This window comes from Petaurus breviceps, unplaced genomic scaffold, assembly GCF_028583685.1.
Source record: "Petaurus breviceps papuanus isolate PSGF00001 unplaced genomic scaffold, PetGlider_PUasm1.0 90977, whole genome shotgun sequence".
NCBI lineage: Eukaryota > Metazoa > Chordata > Mammalia > Diprotodontia > Petauridae > Petaurus > Petaurus breviceps.
The window spans coordinates 13694731-13712341 of NW_027187391.1; the positions used below are offsets into that span (position 1 = coordinate 13694731).

General features: G+C 36.9%; 1 protein-coding gene across 1 annotated transcript; it reads right to left on the reverse strand.

Annotated features, from left to right (window-relative positions):
- Positions 1–1587: 1587 nt before the first annotated feature.
- On the reverse strand, positions 1588–2643 carry LOC138153022 (trace amine-associated receptor 7d-like). Its single transcript, XM_069077150.1, has one exon. The coding sequence runs from the start codon at positions 2641–2643 to the stop codon at positions 1588–1590; it is 1056 nt and encodes a 351-aa protein (XP_068933251.1).
- Between the last annotated feature and the right edge of the window lie 14968 nt (positions 2644–17611).

Genomic DNA, 17611 nt, shown 5'->3' on the forward strand with positions numbered 1-17611 from the left:
CTAAAATCAGTGCTGTGCTGTATTAACTTTAGGAACTTTTTAAGATGACTAAAGTAGCCTCTTATATTAATGAAATGAATAAATAATTATAAAAGCAAATTAGGTTCTTCTGTAACTGTGGGTTTTGTAATGTTATGTTATTATAGTATAATGTGCTAATAAGGCAGTTACTTGGTATAGTGGATACAATTTATGCGCCTTAAGTCAGGAAGATATGAATTCAAATCCAGCCTGACATTTGTAATCCTGGGCAAGACACTTCACCTCTGTACTCCTCAATTTCCTCAACTGTAAAATGGAGATAATAATAGCACCTATTCCTCAGGGTGATTGTGAAAAACCAATGAAAAATATTTGTAAAGCCCTAAGCACAGTACATGGTATGTATACTATATAATTGCTTGTGATTATTATTATTAATGATGTAATGGTATAAGAAACAATGATAAAATGCACTTACACTCCCCACTGCCGCCCCCCCCAAAAAAAAACACCTGTAGAAGGCTAAGTTCTCTTATTGTCTAGAATTAAAAAAGTCAGGGCACCCAGGTAGCACAGCAAGTAAGAGTACCGGCCTCAGTGTCGGGATGACCTGGGGATTAAATCCAGGCTCAGACACTTAGCACCCACCCAGCAACACCTGGCCATGTAACCTTGAGCAAGTTACTTAACCCCAATTGCTCAGGGGCAGCCAGGTGGCTCAGCGAGTAAGAGTAAGAGCACTGGCCCCAGTGTCGGGATGACCTGGGGATCAAATCTGGGCTCAGATACTTAACACCACACCCAGAAATAACTGGCCGTGTAACCTTAAGCAAGTTACTTAACCCCAATTGCTTATTAAAAAAAAGTCAAGGACTCTGAGGCAGAAAACCAATGTTATTTTATGAACTCCTTTCACAGGGAGGCTCAACTTCATTATTGGCTGTAGGTGGAATTGATCACCCCCTTCACATTCAGGAAGGAAGGAAGGAAGGAAGGAAGGAAGGAAGGAAGGAAGGAAGGAAGGAAGGAAGGAAGGAAGGAAGGAAGGGAGGGAGGGAGGAAGGAAGGAGGGAAGGAGGGAAAGAAGGAAAAGAAGGAAAAAATCTCCAACAATATTCTACAATCTCAAATAGAGTTGAAAATGATTTCAGGGCTACTGATTTTAATAAATACAATTGTTAACTACACAATAGAAAATTATTCAAATTTATTTTATGTGAAATATTTTTTAAAACTTTTAAATAGAAGAAAATTTATCAGAGATGTTCTTGGAAGGAATCAGAATGGGCAAAATAGTCTACTGGTAACAAATGAAAGGCTTCGAGAGGGATCAGATAAGATTATAAGATACTCATTAGAGAATAAAAAAATCCTTTTAACCCTTGGTCCAAGAGAGAAATAATGAACAAAAACAAATGCCAAATAAGAAAAGACAGCAACAGGAGTGCAACTTTGAAAACAGGTGGTAAACACTTCATATGCAATTTTACAAGGTAAATAAATTTTATTGAACATCAACCCTGAAGTTGAGATTTTGAGAACTTACTTTCATCTCATAATAATTCACGTCTTCCATTTTTAATTTTGTCCCATATTTTAACTTCTTCAGTCTGAAACCTTAACTTGTTCAGAAAACAAGTCTATTGTTGAAGAGTGACCTCTGAAGACTTTCCCAGTGACAATCAGTTTAATTGCTCTTCGAAACCAAGAGTAAAAGAAAGCATAGATCAAAGGGTTCATGGCTGAGTTATAATAAGCAAACCACATCAAAATTTCAAAAATATATGTTGGGGTGATAAACCCTAGGAATGCATCAATTATTGATTCAATAAAATATGGGAACCATGAAATCAGAAATGCAATCACTGCAATGCCCAGTGTTTTTGCTGCTTTTCTCTCCCTCTTGGACACTCTGGCTTTGTAACTCTCTGAGGATAACTCTGTTTTGCTGTTCATACTTTCAATCTTTCTAGCTTGTTGCTTAGCTACTAGAAAAATCTTACAATAAAGAATGACCATGACTAGAGTGGGAATGAAGAACAACAGAAAGTCTATCAGTACCCAAGTTTGATTCACAGCAATCTGACAACCTCCCACACAGGTGAGGGCACTTACTAATTCCTCCAGTCCATCATCATTGGCACCTGTGTAAAGAAGTGCAAAACTAAATGTAATGGCAAGGAACCAGGAGAATGCAATGCATATTCCTGAAACTGAGAGAGTGAATTTGGTTGGATAGACCAGAGGGTCAGTGACAGCAATGTATCTATCAATGGAGATTAAGCACAAGTGAAAAATGGAAGAATAACAAAATGACATATCAAAACAAGAATGGAATTTACAGTAACTCTCCCCAAAATACCAACAACTCTCCACTGACCTCACCATGCTGAAGGGCATCACAGTGGCTCCCACCAAAAAGTCAGCACAAGCCAAGGAGGCAATGAGAAAATTGGCTGGAGAGTGCAGCTGCTTGAAGTGAAGGATTGAAATCATGACCAAGAGGTTTCCCAAGACAGCCAGGATAATTCCAGTGCCAAAGGCCAGGTAGAGGAGGACTTGGGGTCCTGGGGAGTAGGAGGTTTTAATGCATGACCCATTGATGTTCTCATAGCAGAGCTGTATGACTCTAGGCTGAGACTCATTACTACTGCTCATCATTCTTCTCTGTAAATTTATGAGAATCTTTGTTTTTCCTGGTAATCACAGAAAATTATCATTGACATTTCCAATATCTTAAAAAAAAACATAAAGCACATGTCTGTACAAAGTCAAGTACTATCCTTCATGAATTATGATCCATTTCACTGAGATAATATTTGCAAAGTACTTAACACATTGCCTGGCACTGTTAGCACTATATAAATGCTTAATCCCTTCCCTCTTTCCAACAGACACTGAAGCCCTCATCCTCTGTTATACTCAGAAGATATCCATTTGACTCAGTAGAACTGTTTTCCCTAATCTAAAAACCACTAAGTAAAAAGGTTTTAATTAAGTCTACTAAGGATCAGCACCAAAACATTACTTATCTGCTTGGTAACAGTTCCCTTTAATCCTCTCTTTCTGTACCTCTGACAAGCTCCTCTGCAAAGTTCAGTGAGACACTAAGGGATGTCTCAGTTCAAGGGTCACCTTTTATTACTTCGCCCTTCTTCATGTTATCAACTCTAAGTTAATGCCCAAACTACAACAACCTTTCTGGAACTCAGCCAAAGAAGTGCCAGAAAACCCACAAGAGACAATCCTTATGGGATTAGGTGTGAACTAGAAGGAATTTTTTCCCAATAACCAGTAGTAAGGATTTTTTTCTGTTATATTGCTGTTTACTCTATAGGAAAATACATTATCCATTTCATTTTTAAAGATTTTCACATTTGTGTGCATGTCTTTTTGTTCCATAAATTTTTTTGATGGTCAAATTTATGGTGACTGTACTGGCATCTATTATATGTGTGTGCATATATGTATGTACATGTGTGTATATATGCATATATGTGTATGTGTATGCACACACATATATACGAGGTGCGAGTGCATATGTGTATATGTATACACATATAGCTCTATAGATATATGTATATGTGTGCATATGATTGAACATGTAGCTATTAAAGATTAAAATGGCATTTTCTTTTAGGACACCTTGACTACAAGTATATAAAGGCATATACACATATAGACACATGTATAGGTATATTTTAACAGTTTCTCCTGATCATTAAATGATAATCTGTACTTTTATAGGTATTGGCTGCCCATGTTAGAGCTTAACTCCTCAATGTTTTTTTAGAATTTTTTCCTTTGCTAGCTGATCCCAAGGCCACAAACATCCAAGCAATTATTGCATTCTTACTCTTGAATTTTAGTTTCAATCTGCCTGACTATAGTGGGATTCATTGGCAGAATCTTTGAAAACTTTTGGTCATTTCTATATTATGTTGAGGTATCAGAAGAGCATTTTATTGGAAACACTGAATAGATTTTATACATATACATATGTGTGTTAGAAATGTGTATATATTTCATGATGTTAACACACATATTTTCAGAGCTAGCTCAGTGTTTGGGAGGCTCCAAAGGAAAGTATAGGAGAAAAGAGTTATGGGACTAACTCTCAAACTGAAAGTCTACAGAGCCTTGGTGCTGACCTCATTGTTGTATGACTGTGAAACCTGGACAGTAAACCAGTACCATGGCAGGAAACTGAATTGTTTCCATTTGAGTTGTCTTAGGAAGATTCTGAAGATCACCTGTTAGGATAAGGTACCAGACACTGAGGTCCTTACTCGAACTAAACTGCCAAGCATTAAACTCTCCTTCAGAGAGCACAACTCTAATAAGCTGGCCACATTGTTAGAATGCAAAATATATACTGGCCAAAAAGACTGTTTTATGGAGAACTTACACAGGGTAAGCATTCATATGGTGGCTCAGAAGAAATGATCCAAGTATACTCTCAAGATCTCTCTTAAGAACTTTAGGGTTGATTGTGTGACAGGAGGGTACTGAGAGATTAAAAGATTTCTCAGGAGCCAGCATGTATTAGAACCCAGGGCTTCACAATTACAAAGCAAGCCTTCCTTCTATTAGTCAATGCTGCCCCTCCATATATATATACATCTATACATTTAAGACATGTGCATTGTATAGGAAATAGCAGAACACAATGTTAGAATTAAGTAATATTTTAAAGTCCAAATCAACATTTGACCTTATTGGTGAGTTTCTGTGTGGCATAAAAATCCCCCAACTTGTCTATAAGACGTGAAACCAAATTGCAATGAGATTTCACAGAGCTTCCTGCCTCCAAACTATATTCTGTACAGATATATCTATTCAAACAATTGCAGTTGATTGGGGCTGGGATGGACTGTACCTGTTGTTTGTACTTTAGTTTTGAAGAAGACCAATGAAATCAAGGGGTAATGTTGATTTGTGGATGAACTGTATTTAAGTGAGAGAGTTACACAAATTCATCAGCCTTACTCTATCTTCCAGAGTCATCCAAGTTCAGTGACAGAACCAAAGTCAGACTGGCAGTGGCCTGGGATGCACCTTGATGCCTTCAACATCTGACCATTGCTCTAAGCATTCCACAGCAACTGCTTCAGGTATTTTCATGTCTATTAGAACAAATTGTTTTCATCAGCCTATTCTGGGGGCTAGGGGTGAAGAGTCTTCAAATGTTTGAAGAAGACATACTATAACTCACTGAGGGGTTTGAGGGCTGTAGGTTATCCTCAAATTAGTTAGTTTGTCTGCAAAGACAATTTTACCCAGGTTTGGTTGCTATGCATGCTACATCTTCTTAGGACCACATGTGAGAATTGGGTAGTAGATGGAAACCAAAGATGGATGAATAGCCCTGAAAAGGGTTTGTCAAGCTCTCAAATCACAGATGTAGTCCTCCTGGAGCACCCCATAGATTCCAAGACTGCACCTACCTGTCATTCCAGTGCTGTGGAGAACTGATGGTAAGGAAACTCCCTCTGCTAATCACAGCTAACAACTTGTCTGTTATTTATAATCCTTGAGAATTGGCTGTGGGCACTGAGAGTGTATGTGACTTGCCCTTGGTCACAAACATATTAAGTGTCAGAGATGGGAGAAGATCTCAAGACCCCAAATCAAGATTCTGACTCCAAGACCAAGCCTCAATCCATGTCATGTTGCCTCTTTCTGCATTAATTATAAATAAGTAGCCATTCTCTATGTGTACAGTAACTTAATAGCTATAACATTCACATTATGAATAGGAAGATAGTAAGCTAGGTGTACAGTGGATAGACTGATGGGCCTAGAGTGAGGAAGACTCATTTTCCTGAGTTGAAATCAGGCTTCAGACACTTGCTAACTGTGTGATCCTGGACAAGCACTTAATCCTGCTTGTCTCAGTTCTTCATCTGTCAAATGGACTGGAGAAAGAAATAGCAAACCACTATAGTGCTTCTGTCAAGAAAACTTAAAATGCATCATGAAGAGTCAGACATGACTGAATTGACTGAATAAAAAAGCCCCTCATTAAAATGAGTAGTTTCTAAGGAGAACAGACTGTTCTCAGACCAATAGAAGGGAAGTCAGTGTTCTTTTAGGGAGTGTTACTGTAAATGAGTCTAAAACGGCATATCCCAAACTGACTGGAAAGTGAGTAGTGCCTCTGGACATATAGTATTTATAGCCCCAGGTCATTTTCCTTTGTTCTTCTGATACCCAGTGAGGGAAAGAACTTGTCCTGTCAGCCTATTTTTATTTCAAATACCAACACTGAACCCATGGCACTGAATGGGTGTATCCAGACTTCTGGGGACACTCTGGACCTTCTCAGCTCCCTACCACCATTGGCAATATGAATTCAGAGATTTAATGTTATATAGTCGCTAAATGATTAAACTTTATGAAAGTTCAACACTGCAAGTCAAGAACGAGGGAGAAAAAAACAGATGAGAGGAAAGGAAATCCCAGTTCAATTTCAGTTCTGACTCCCCAGATAATATTCAGAAATGACCTCAATGTGACTTAGAAATAATATTCCTTACTTCTGTCATGTTAATTAGAACTGAACAGCTACATAATTTATTCACTTATTTATTAATTTATTTTTATTTTGCAAATTATTCATTTACCCCATTCATTCTTTTGTCTATATATCTTGCAAGAATTTAAAATAAAGAAATAGAGGAGAAACCAGAATGGATTTTGAAGTTGTAATTCAGTAGGATTCATTGGATAATCAAGGATGGAACCATCTCCCAGAACCACAATGTCAAGTCAAGCAGGATAAGGTTAAGGTTGTCAAAGGATTGTGAACCAGGTGTTAGAAGTAACCTTACTTGAGAATTGCTTATTGTTGGATTAAGAAATTAAGACCCAGGGACGTTAAGTTCAAGGTAGGAAGTAAGAAGGAGATGAAGTTTGAAAGTAGATCATCTATGCACAAAGTCAACACCCTTTCTACTATGCTGCCTTGAAGGACCTAGGAACTATGTCATCAGTTGGCAAGTACAACAGGATTGTTCCCAAGAAAATGGAGGAATTCCTCATGATAACTTGGACTGATTATATTCACTATTATGTCAAAGATATTATAATGAAGGTAAACAGATATCTACAGATAGATATCTAGACCAATATTAGATTGAAATTTGGTGATGAGCAGAAAGGAAAGATTCCTATGAGCATCATGGGGAGAAAAGAGATACATTTGTCTTTCTATATATGAAGCCTTCTACTGCCAAGATAAATTGGAATTTGAAATAAGTTGAGTGTGTCAAAATATTTTGGAGATATCCTGCTTCCCAGAGCTAAGATCCAGCAAGTAGGCTGTGCTCTGAGCTTGGCATAACAATAATTCTTTGCACTCTGAATGATCTCGCCCTCTGACAAAGTATATTGCAGCAGGTGTTCACTGTCCCCATTTCCCAGGCACTTGAGTGCCAACATCCATCACATCTCTGACATGCTCAAAATCCCTGTTCCTTGTACTATACTCCCATTTTTATCATAGCACTCTGGTTCTGTACCCCATAGAGTAATCATGATTTCCAAGACTTGAGACATTATTGTTCCCACAGGACCTATGGAATAGTAAGTCAAGATCTAAAGATGATTATGTCATAGTCCAGTCCAGTATGTATATAGACACTGCCTGTGCACAAACATAATAATCCTTACTACTCAGGAGGTCTTCCACTTGCAACTGTTTTCCACACTCTGAAACTAATGAAACTACTAGATTCCTGACACACTTACCTCTGACCTGCTCTATTTCTCCAGGTTAGAGACTAGTCCATTCTCAACTGCATTCAAAATTCTGATGACAAGTGAAAAGTTCATTCCCCAGAGTTACCAAGCCAGGGATAAGTGGTCATGATAGACAAATCCAATTTTCTTGAAGTAGAATGCAATGGGAAAGCATTTATTGAGCTCTTTTTATGTGCCAAGCCCTTTACTAAGTGCTGTATTGATGTAAATTTGATACATGTCCTATTGCAGAGCTTACTTTTTAACTGGGAAATGAAGTTCATATGTGAAAGTTCAATGGTAGAATATATGGGAGGGCCTGGGATTCCTTAGAGTGGTCAAGGATTATGGCAAGGCCTACAGGTCTTTCATAATGCAGTGTAGGGAAGGGGAGATCTAGGGTGGGATCTGGGTGAGTAGATTTCCTTATATTACTCACCCCCAAGAAAGATAAGAGAGAGGAAGGGCTGGAGAGTAACAATATGATTCTATGAACAAGAGAGAAGCACTTTGGTTTTTCATAAAGAAGATGTAGGCCAAACCCTTTGATGGATATCACTCTACAGATCAACTTCTCTAGGAAGGAATAAATCTCTGTGGGGTAGAAGGTAATAGATGTGAATGAAACAGATCTAGCAGCATCAGTGGGAGTACTGAAGACCAGGTCTTTGAGAAACCTGACCATACCCTCCACTGGAGATATTGACAATTTCCTATTTTGCATAATACATGACTTTATTGTCTCTCTGATACATAACTAGCACTGTACTTGATAATGGCAGAGGACACCATAAGCAGAGTGGTCTTCCTGTCTAGGGAGCAGAAAGATTGTCTTAGTTTTCTAAATGGGAGTTAAACAATCCTCAAGTCCTCATTACTTTAGATTAAAAAAAGGCTTATACAATACTGAATTAGACACAACTTTTCTGCAAAAGTCATTTAGAAAGTATGAAAAGTAAAACTTTCAAATCCTCCCAGGCCCACTCTGTTTTTCACTTTTACACAAACAAGATAACTTAGTAAGCGCTTAAATAATAATGGCTCACATTTATATAGAACTTAAAGTTTTGCAAAACACTTTACAAATGTTATCTTATTTGTTCTTCACAGCAATGCTGGTAGGTAGGTATTGCTATTGTCCCCATTTTATATAAGAGAAATTGAGGCAGAGGTTAAATTACTTCCCCAGTCACACAGATGACTAGTGTCTGGGCCTGGGTTTGAATTCAGGTCTTCTTTATTTCAGGTCCAGGGTTTCATCTACACTGTCACCTAGTGTACACCTACGCTGCCTCTGCTTCCTGGGAGCCCTCAGATGTTGCTGGAAAGTGCAGAGTTGTCCAGTCCTTAGAACTAGGGTTAGGAAGGCTCAGTACTATAACTAAGCTCGACTCTGATGACAAATTGGTGCTCAGAAAAATATATCTATCTCCCACAACAAGTTCCAAGGTTAACATGCATGTTTATCAATTTAAAGGCAAGGCAAAATTTGTCTCATATTTTGACATGCACATTTATTATTTCCACAAATAACAGCACAAAAAGAATCAGGTTTCCTAAGGTGCCTGGTGTACTCTGAAATGGACAAAAAAACTAGTAAAACTTTTCAGTGTTTTAAGATCTTTAACAGAGTGTTTCCTAAAAACAAATACATCCAAAACTTGTTTTCATTAATTTTTACTTAAAAAGTAAAATACTTTAGAATTTCTCAAGATATGAGGTAGTAAAAAGAGTCTCATCCTTAGTGACTTAAATGATAGCTTTTTAAAATTTGTACAGAAGTTTAATAATGTTTGTGTCCTTATTGTAATATCAAAATGAAATATGTGCAGAATTTTTTTGTTTTATTTTATTTTAAATTTAAGAAATAAAAGAATAATTTCCTTAACATTGTAGAATAGGAAAAAAAGATGATTGCATATGAAAACTGAAAATTTATTGCTATATATTAATGCATTATTATTAATACATATTATATATTAATTATTAATATATATCTATTGCTACATATTAAAGTTATCATGTAACTTAATTTTTCCCCTTTTTTCACCTCCTCTTCCCTATCCTAGAGACAGCTACCATTAGACAGAAATATGTATATTACATATATATATATTTCTATACATACTTCTATTTATAATTTCTTTCTCTGGATGAATGTATTGTTCTCTTATAGGTCTTTTGTAGTTAATTTGAGTATTTAAAATAGTCAAAATGACTTGGTCACTCAAAGTTATTCTTTAAAAAATATTGCTGTTATTGTATACAATGTTCTCTTGGTTCTGCTCATTTCATTTTTCATAATTTCATGCAAGTCTATCCATGTTTTTCTCAGATCATCAGGCTTATTATTTCTTATAGCACAGTAATATCCCACCATGATCATATACCACAGTTTGTTCACCCAATTCCCAATTGACTGCCATCTCTGCAGTTTCTAATTCTTTGCTACCACAAAGAGATCTGCTAAAATATTTTAGAACATATAGGTTCTTTTCCCTTTGTCATCTTGGGGAACAGATCTATTAGTGTTATTGCTGAGTTGATTGAAGAAAGCTTAATAAGTTTTCAGGAATATTTCTAGATAGCTCTTCAAAATGGATGAACTAATTCACAGTTCCTCCAACAGTGAATTAGTGTCCCAATTTTTCCATTTCCTCTCCAACAATTGTGGCTTCAATCATTTGAGCCAGTCTGATAGATATAAAATGATATTTCAAGGTTGTTTAAATTTGCATTTCTCTAATCAATAATGATTTAGAGCATTTTTATATGACTATAAATTGCTTGGATTTCTTCATTGGAAAACTGCCTATTCATATTCTTTGACAATTTGTCACTCGGGGAGGCGGAAAATTAGCTAAACAGGAATTATTGTACCTGTCAGATTGTGGAAGTTGTCTGTTATATTAATGGAATGATCAAATAGATGTGAAAGCAAATCTGAACCTATTTTAATTGCTAATTAGTCATGGGTATTGGTATTAGTGAAATAATAGCAATGAAATGAATATAAAAATTGTTTTTGCATGTAACTGGAGGAAAAATATTAAAAATAAGAAGAGCAAGGACTAAAAAGTAATTTATAAACCAAACAACAATTTTGGATGGGTAAAGGCAGCTGTAGGTAGTTCTTTGGTTAAGGAGGTAATAGGGACACAAAAAGTAAAGAACTCCTATGGTAATAAAGCCATTGTCTGTAAAAGTGATTTTTTTACCTATTTAGACAATGAGTCAGTAAACATTTTATTAAGTACCTGCTATGTTCTGGAGACTGGAGATACAAATGTAAAAGTTAGACTGTTCCTGATCTCAACGAGCTTATTGTCTCCTGGGAGATATAGCACATTCATTTAAAATTAAACACAGGCTATATACAAAATTATTATAAAGTAATATGGAAGGTGGAGAGTGGCTAACAACTGGGGAGATTGGGAAAGACTCTTGAATAATGTGGCTCTTGAAGTGAGCCTTAAAATGCTTTAGGGATATTGGGAAGGAAATGTGAGTAGAAAGACCATTAAAGGCCCAGGGGACAACTTGTGCAAAGGTGGCAGAAAGTTTTTATTATTTGTTGGAAGTTTGAACTATACTTTACTTCAGTCTTTAAAACAGTAGGAAAAAAAAGAAATAAAGTTCTTAGATAAATAATGGAACTAATATTGAATGGGCTGGAGAGGATGAGAGGGAGAAGTAGTAAGTGGGAGGGAGAAAGAAAGAGACAGAGACAGAGGGACATAGACAGAGACAGAGAAACAGAGAAAAATAAAAAGAGAGCCTGAGACAGAGAAGGAACAGTGCAGATGAATCACAGATAAATTTTAAAAAGCAAAGAAATGTGGAAAGGGTTTTTGACAAACCTTAAAATAAGTGACTTTTCTACTTAATTTGAAATGTAAATAAAGAAAGAGAAAAGAAACAAAAGTGCTATGAAATAAGAGGAAAAAAATAACCAAAGGAACCTGGGACTAAAAGACAGAAGTAGGTGCCAAATGAGTAGAGGCAGGCAATGGTGGGAAGCTTTGATACCTTGTGATTGTGATGAGGTGGGGCAGAGTGTTTCAGGATCCAGGAACCCCAATAACCAGAGTCCCTTGGTGGGCAGTCTGGAATGAATTCACAGGCTCAAGCATTCTCTGAGTCATGGTGGTAAAGTTTATTGTTACACTTTACAGCAGGCAAGAGTTCTTAGGGAACCTGCAACCTTAAAGGGGTAGAGTTAAAGTTTTTATAGGATAATCCATAGTATAACCTGCACAAATTATGCTAACTAGGTGAGTCAGGGTGGGGTTAGAGAGGAGTTAAGGAGTGGTCAGTTTTTAAAGGAACAAGAACTTTTAATATCTACTGCGCAGGTGTATTACCCAGAAATCACTGGGAAATAGCCCAAGGTAGGGCTGCATGGACGTGGGGTTTTAGGCTTAAAACATTACTAAGTCAGCTAATGGTCAGGGCTGACCACGCTGCCACCCATCAATGTCATGTTTGACAAGATGGATGTTGGGAGAATACACATGTCCCAAGATAATGAGGGATTCAGGATGTATAGAATGAGCTAGGGAGTATACATATAACTGAATCTAGGATATATAAAATAGGTATGACTCAGTACACAGCTGCTTCAGCCAGTACACCGCTGGATCACACTACTAAATTCTAAAGGTACAGCTGGCCACCATGACAGAAAGAGAGATAAGTATTTTGCTAGAGTATGCTGTCCTTGAGCTAGAGAGAAACTGCCTGAGACAGTGTTTTGAGGCTAGGGAGAAATGTGATTTTACAAACTGGGGTTCAAGCACAGGCACCCAAGCACCTCATCCATTGTACTTGGCAAATGTTATTTATTGGGACTGAAATGGGGAGTTTGTGTCTACTATAAAGAACAACAATTTTTTACATACAAAGTCCTGTGTCTTAGGTTTTCCCACCCCTTGATAAGAAATTTCTTTCAAATGAATTTTAACTTCTTCCCTCTGAAGCCTTTACCTGCTCAGAAAACAAATCTATTGTTAAAGTGTGACCTCTGAAGACTTTCCCAGTGATGATCAGTTTAATTGCCCTTTGAAACCTCAGTAGTGAGGGTAAAAGAAAACATAGATCAAAGGGTTCATGGCTGTGTTAAAATAAGCAAACCAAACTAAAATTTCATAAATATAGGTAAGGTGATGAGCCCTAGGAAAGCATCAATTATTGCTTCAATAAAGCAGGGGAATCATGAAATCATAAATGTAATCACTGCAATGCCCAGTGTTTCTGTTGCTTTTCTCTTCTTCCTGCACACTCTGGCTTTGTAACTTTCTGAGGGTGACGTTCTGCTTTACTATTTGTGTTTTCAGTCTTTCTATCCTGTTGTTTAGCTGCTCATGATTCTTCTCTCTGAACCTTCAAAAATTTTCATTAGCTTGTGTATTTTGGGTGTTATTGAAACATCTAATTCTTTCCTTAAAATAAAAGATACATTGAATTAACGTCTTAAGAAATCTACCTGGGCAGTTAGGTGGTGCAGTGAATAGAGCACTAGCCCTGGAGTCAGGACCTGAGTTCAAATCTGGCCTCAGACATTTGACACACTAGCTGTGTGACCTTGGGCAAGTCCCTTAACCCCAATTGCCTTGCCTTCTCAAAAAAAAAAAAGAAATCTGGCAGTTACTATGTTTAATAAATTATAATTTTTTCCATTGTTAATACAAATTGCAAATCCATATTCAGAAGATGTAACTCAGAAACACTTTTGCAACTAATCTCAAAGCAATTCAATGAATAATGCCAGCAAATCTACCAAAATTTTCTATGAACACATGTAAATGCCTTAACTGCTGGTCTAAGAAAATTTCTCTTTAACCCTCTAGTAAATTGCTGTTTACCTCAGAGGAGTTTCTATTTGTCCAGAGGAGTAAAGTGATTACCTAGCTCAAAGTTCAGCTTTTATTCCAATGTTCTCTCCCATCATATCAGTTAACAGTTAATAACCAAAGCACCATGGAAGCATTTAGAGTCAGCCAAAGAAAGCCCATCCCCTCAAAGCCTCCAAAATTGAATCCTTATAGTGTGAGTTATGAACTGTGGAAAGAAACTTTTTCTCAGTCATTATCAGAAATACTGCTATACGAAATCTCTTATCTATTCAATTTTGTAATACATACACATCTATTCATATGTATTATATTTCATGCATTTCATATCTGATAAAGACAAGTATGTATTTACTTGTATAAATGTATATACATTTAAATAATAAAACTGGACATTTACATAAAACTTTAAGGTTTGCTAAGAACTTTATATATGTTATGTCAATCCTCACAACAATACTGTGAAATAGATGCTATTATCTCCATTTTATAGATGGGGAAACTGAGGTTGGGAGGTTAAGTTACTTAAGACACAGCTTGAAAGTATATGAGGCAGCAATCAATCTCAATTTTTCCTCCTTTTCAATTCCTTCATTCTATCCACTGATCCACCTAGCTGCTTTTATTCTAATACTCTGATAATTTGTTTTTATTTTTTAAAAAACTGTGGGGGGGGGCCAAGATGGCAGAGACCTGCTTGAAATCTCCCCAAACCCTTCAAAATACCTGTAAAAAAAATGACTAAACAAATTCTAGAGCAGCAAAAGTCACAAAAATGACAGACTGAAACAAAATTCCAACCCAAGACAATCTGGAAAGCCGACGGGAAAGTACTATCGCACTGGACTAGGGGTGGAGCACAGCCCAATGTGGGCTGCCCTGGCATAGATGGCCAAGCAGGCCTCAGGGCACTGAATCACTGGCAGTTGTGGTAGTTTCCAGACTTCTCAACCCACAAACACCAAACCAGCTTCGAAGGTTAGTGGGAAAGGTCTCTTACCTGGGTGAGAGAGGAGGGTGATACAGCCCCAGCCCCAGGCCCAGTCCCAGACCCAGGGTGATGGCAACCACTGCTGCAGTGGTAGCTGCTTCTGGAGCTCTCGGCCTACAGATGGTAGGAGGGAGAATCGAGAGGCTGGTCAGAGGGGGATTGCAGAGATCTCGTTGCTGGCTATGAGACAGGATTCTCTTACTTTGCCCGTGCTTGGATCTGGGTCGCAGTCCTCGTTGGTGGTCCTGGGGTGAAGAGGATTGCTGGTGTGGAGGAGCCTGTAGTGGCAGTGGAAGGGGAATCCTCCTCACAACTCCAAAGCAGAAAAGGGTGCTTTTAGTTGCTCACAAACCAGAGCACAGGCTAGAGAGGAGTAAACACCTCTCCTCTGATCATACCACCTTGGAAGAGCTTAAAATTTACAGGTTCCTAGAAATATCTCTGAAAACAGCAGCACAAAACCCTTGAAGCTTGGAGCAGTATGCCTCCCATTTGACAAAGAGCTCAAAAGTTAAGTAATTGACTGGGAAAATAAGCAAACGGAGAAAAATCAGATTGTAGAAGCTTACTCTCTTGGTGAAAAGGTATTTTCTTACGTTCTTTTGAGGAGGGACAAGTCAAAAGAGAGAATAGAATAAATGGAGGGTGGGACAGGATGGAGGGAAATATAGTTAGTCTTTCATAACATGACTGTTACAGAAATGTTTTGTATGACTGCACAGGTATAACTTATATTGAATTGCTTGCTTTCTCAATGAGGGTGGGTGGGGAAGGAGGAAGGGAGAGAAAGTGGAACTCAGAGCTTTAAAAATGAATGTTAAAAATTATTTTTACATGCAACTGGGAAATAAGATATACGGGCTAAGGGATATAGAAATCAATCTTGCCTTACAGGAAAATAGAAGGGAAGGGGACAAGAGAAGGGGGGAGGTGATAGAAGGGAGGGCAGATTGGAGGAAATGGTAATCAGAATGCACACTGTCCTGGGGTGAGGGGAGGGGAGAGATGGGAAGAAAATTTGGAATTCAAAATCTTGTGGAAGTGAATGTTGAAAACTGAAAAGAAATAAATTTAAAAAAACATTTATTTAGTTCTAGTTTTCAACACTCACTTTTATAAAATTTTGAGTTTTAAATTTCCTCCTCCTTCCCCTCTCTCTTTCCCAAGATGATGTGCAATATTATATAGGCTATACATATACAATCATATTAAACATATCTCCACATTAGTCATCTTGTAAAGAAGAATTAAAACCAAAGAGAAAATCCATGAGAAAGAAAAAACTAACACAAAGAGAGAGAGAATTCTATCCTTTAATCTGCATTCAGACTCCATAGTTCTTTCTCTGGATGTGGATAGCTTTTTCCATTATGAGTCTTTTGGAATTATCTTAGTTCATTGCATTGCTGAGAAGAGCTAAGTCTATCAACGTTGGCCATCACATAATGTTGCTATTACTGTTTATGATGTTTTTCTGGTTCTGCTCACTTCACTCAGCATCAGTTCATCAAAGTCTTTCTGGGTTTTTCTGAAGTCTACCTCTTCAGCATTTCTTATGGAAAAAGTGTTCTATTGCATTCATATACCACAAATTATTCAGCGATCCCCCAATTAATGGATATCCCTGCAATTTCCAATTTTTGACCACCACAAAAAGAGTTGCTATAAATATTTTGGTACACGTGGGTGCTTTTCTCATTTTTATGTTCTCTTTGGGATACAGACCTAGAAGTGGTATTGCTGGATCAAAGGGTTTTATATCATTGTATAGTCCTTTGGGCATAGTTCCAAATTGCTCTCCAGAATGGTTGGATAAATTCACCACTCCAAACATTAGTGTTTCAATTTTCTCACATCTTCTTCAACATTATCATTTTCCTGTTTTGTCATATTACCCAATCTGATAGGTATGAAATGGCACTTCATTATTCTTTTAATTTATATTTCTCTAATCAATAGTGATTTGGAGCATTTTTTATATGACTACAGATAGCTTTACTTTCTTCATCTGAAAACTGCCTGTTCATATCCTTTTATCAATTGGGGAATGACTTGTCTTCTTATAAATTTGACTGAGTTTTCTATATATTTTAGAAATGAGACCTTTATCAGAGACACTGGCCATAAAAACAGTTTCCCAGCTTCATGCTTCCCTTCTAATCTTGGTTATATTGACTTTGTGCAAAATCTTTTTAATTTAATGTAATCAAAATTATCCATTTTGTATTTCATGATGTTCTCTATCTCTTCTTTGGTCTTAAATTCTCTTCTCGATAGATCTGACAGGTAAAATATTCCTTGCTCTCCTAATTTGCTTATACTATTACTTTTTATGTCTAAATTGTGTATTTATTTTGAATTTATCTTGGTATAAGGTGTAAGATGTTGGTCTATGCCTAGTTTCTTCCATACTATTTTCCAGTTTTTTCCAGCAGTTTTTGTCAAATACTGAGTTCTTATCCCAGAAGCTGGAATCTTTGGGTTTTTCAAAAAGTAGATTACTATAGTCATTGACTACTGTGTCTTTTGTACCTAACTTCTTCCATGATCTACCACTCTTGTTTCTTAGCCATTACCACATAGTTTTGATGATTTCTGCTTTATGATACAATTTTAGATCTGGGATGACTAAGCCCACATATTTATACCCAGCTTAGGTATCAGCATTATATTTGTATCAAAGAAAGAATTTGACAGGACTCCTTCCTTGCCTATTTTCCCAAATAGTTTGTATAGCATTGGAATTAATGATTTTTAAAATATTTGGTAGAAATCAGCTGTAAATCCATTTGGCCCTAGAGATTTTTACTTAGGGAGTTCATTGATGTCTTGTTCATTTTCTTTTTCTGAATTAGGTTTATTTAAGTATTTTATTTCCTCTTCTGTTAATCTGGGTAATTTATCTTTGTGAACATTCATCCATTTCACTAAGATTGTCAGATTTATTGGCATACAGTTGGGCAAAATAGCTCCTAATTATTATTTTAATTTCCTATGCATTAGTGGTGAATTCACCCTTTTCATTTTTGATACAGGTAATTTG

What these genes read in the sequence shown, in the direction of transcription:
- LOC138153022 (XM_069077150.1), bottom strand. Translation starts at nt 2,643, where the DNA reads ATGATGAGCAGTAGTAATGAGTCTCAGCCTAGAGTCATACAGCTCTGC.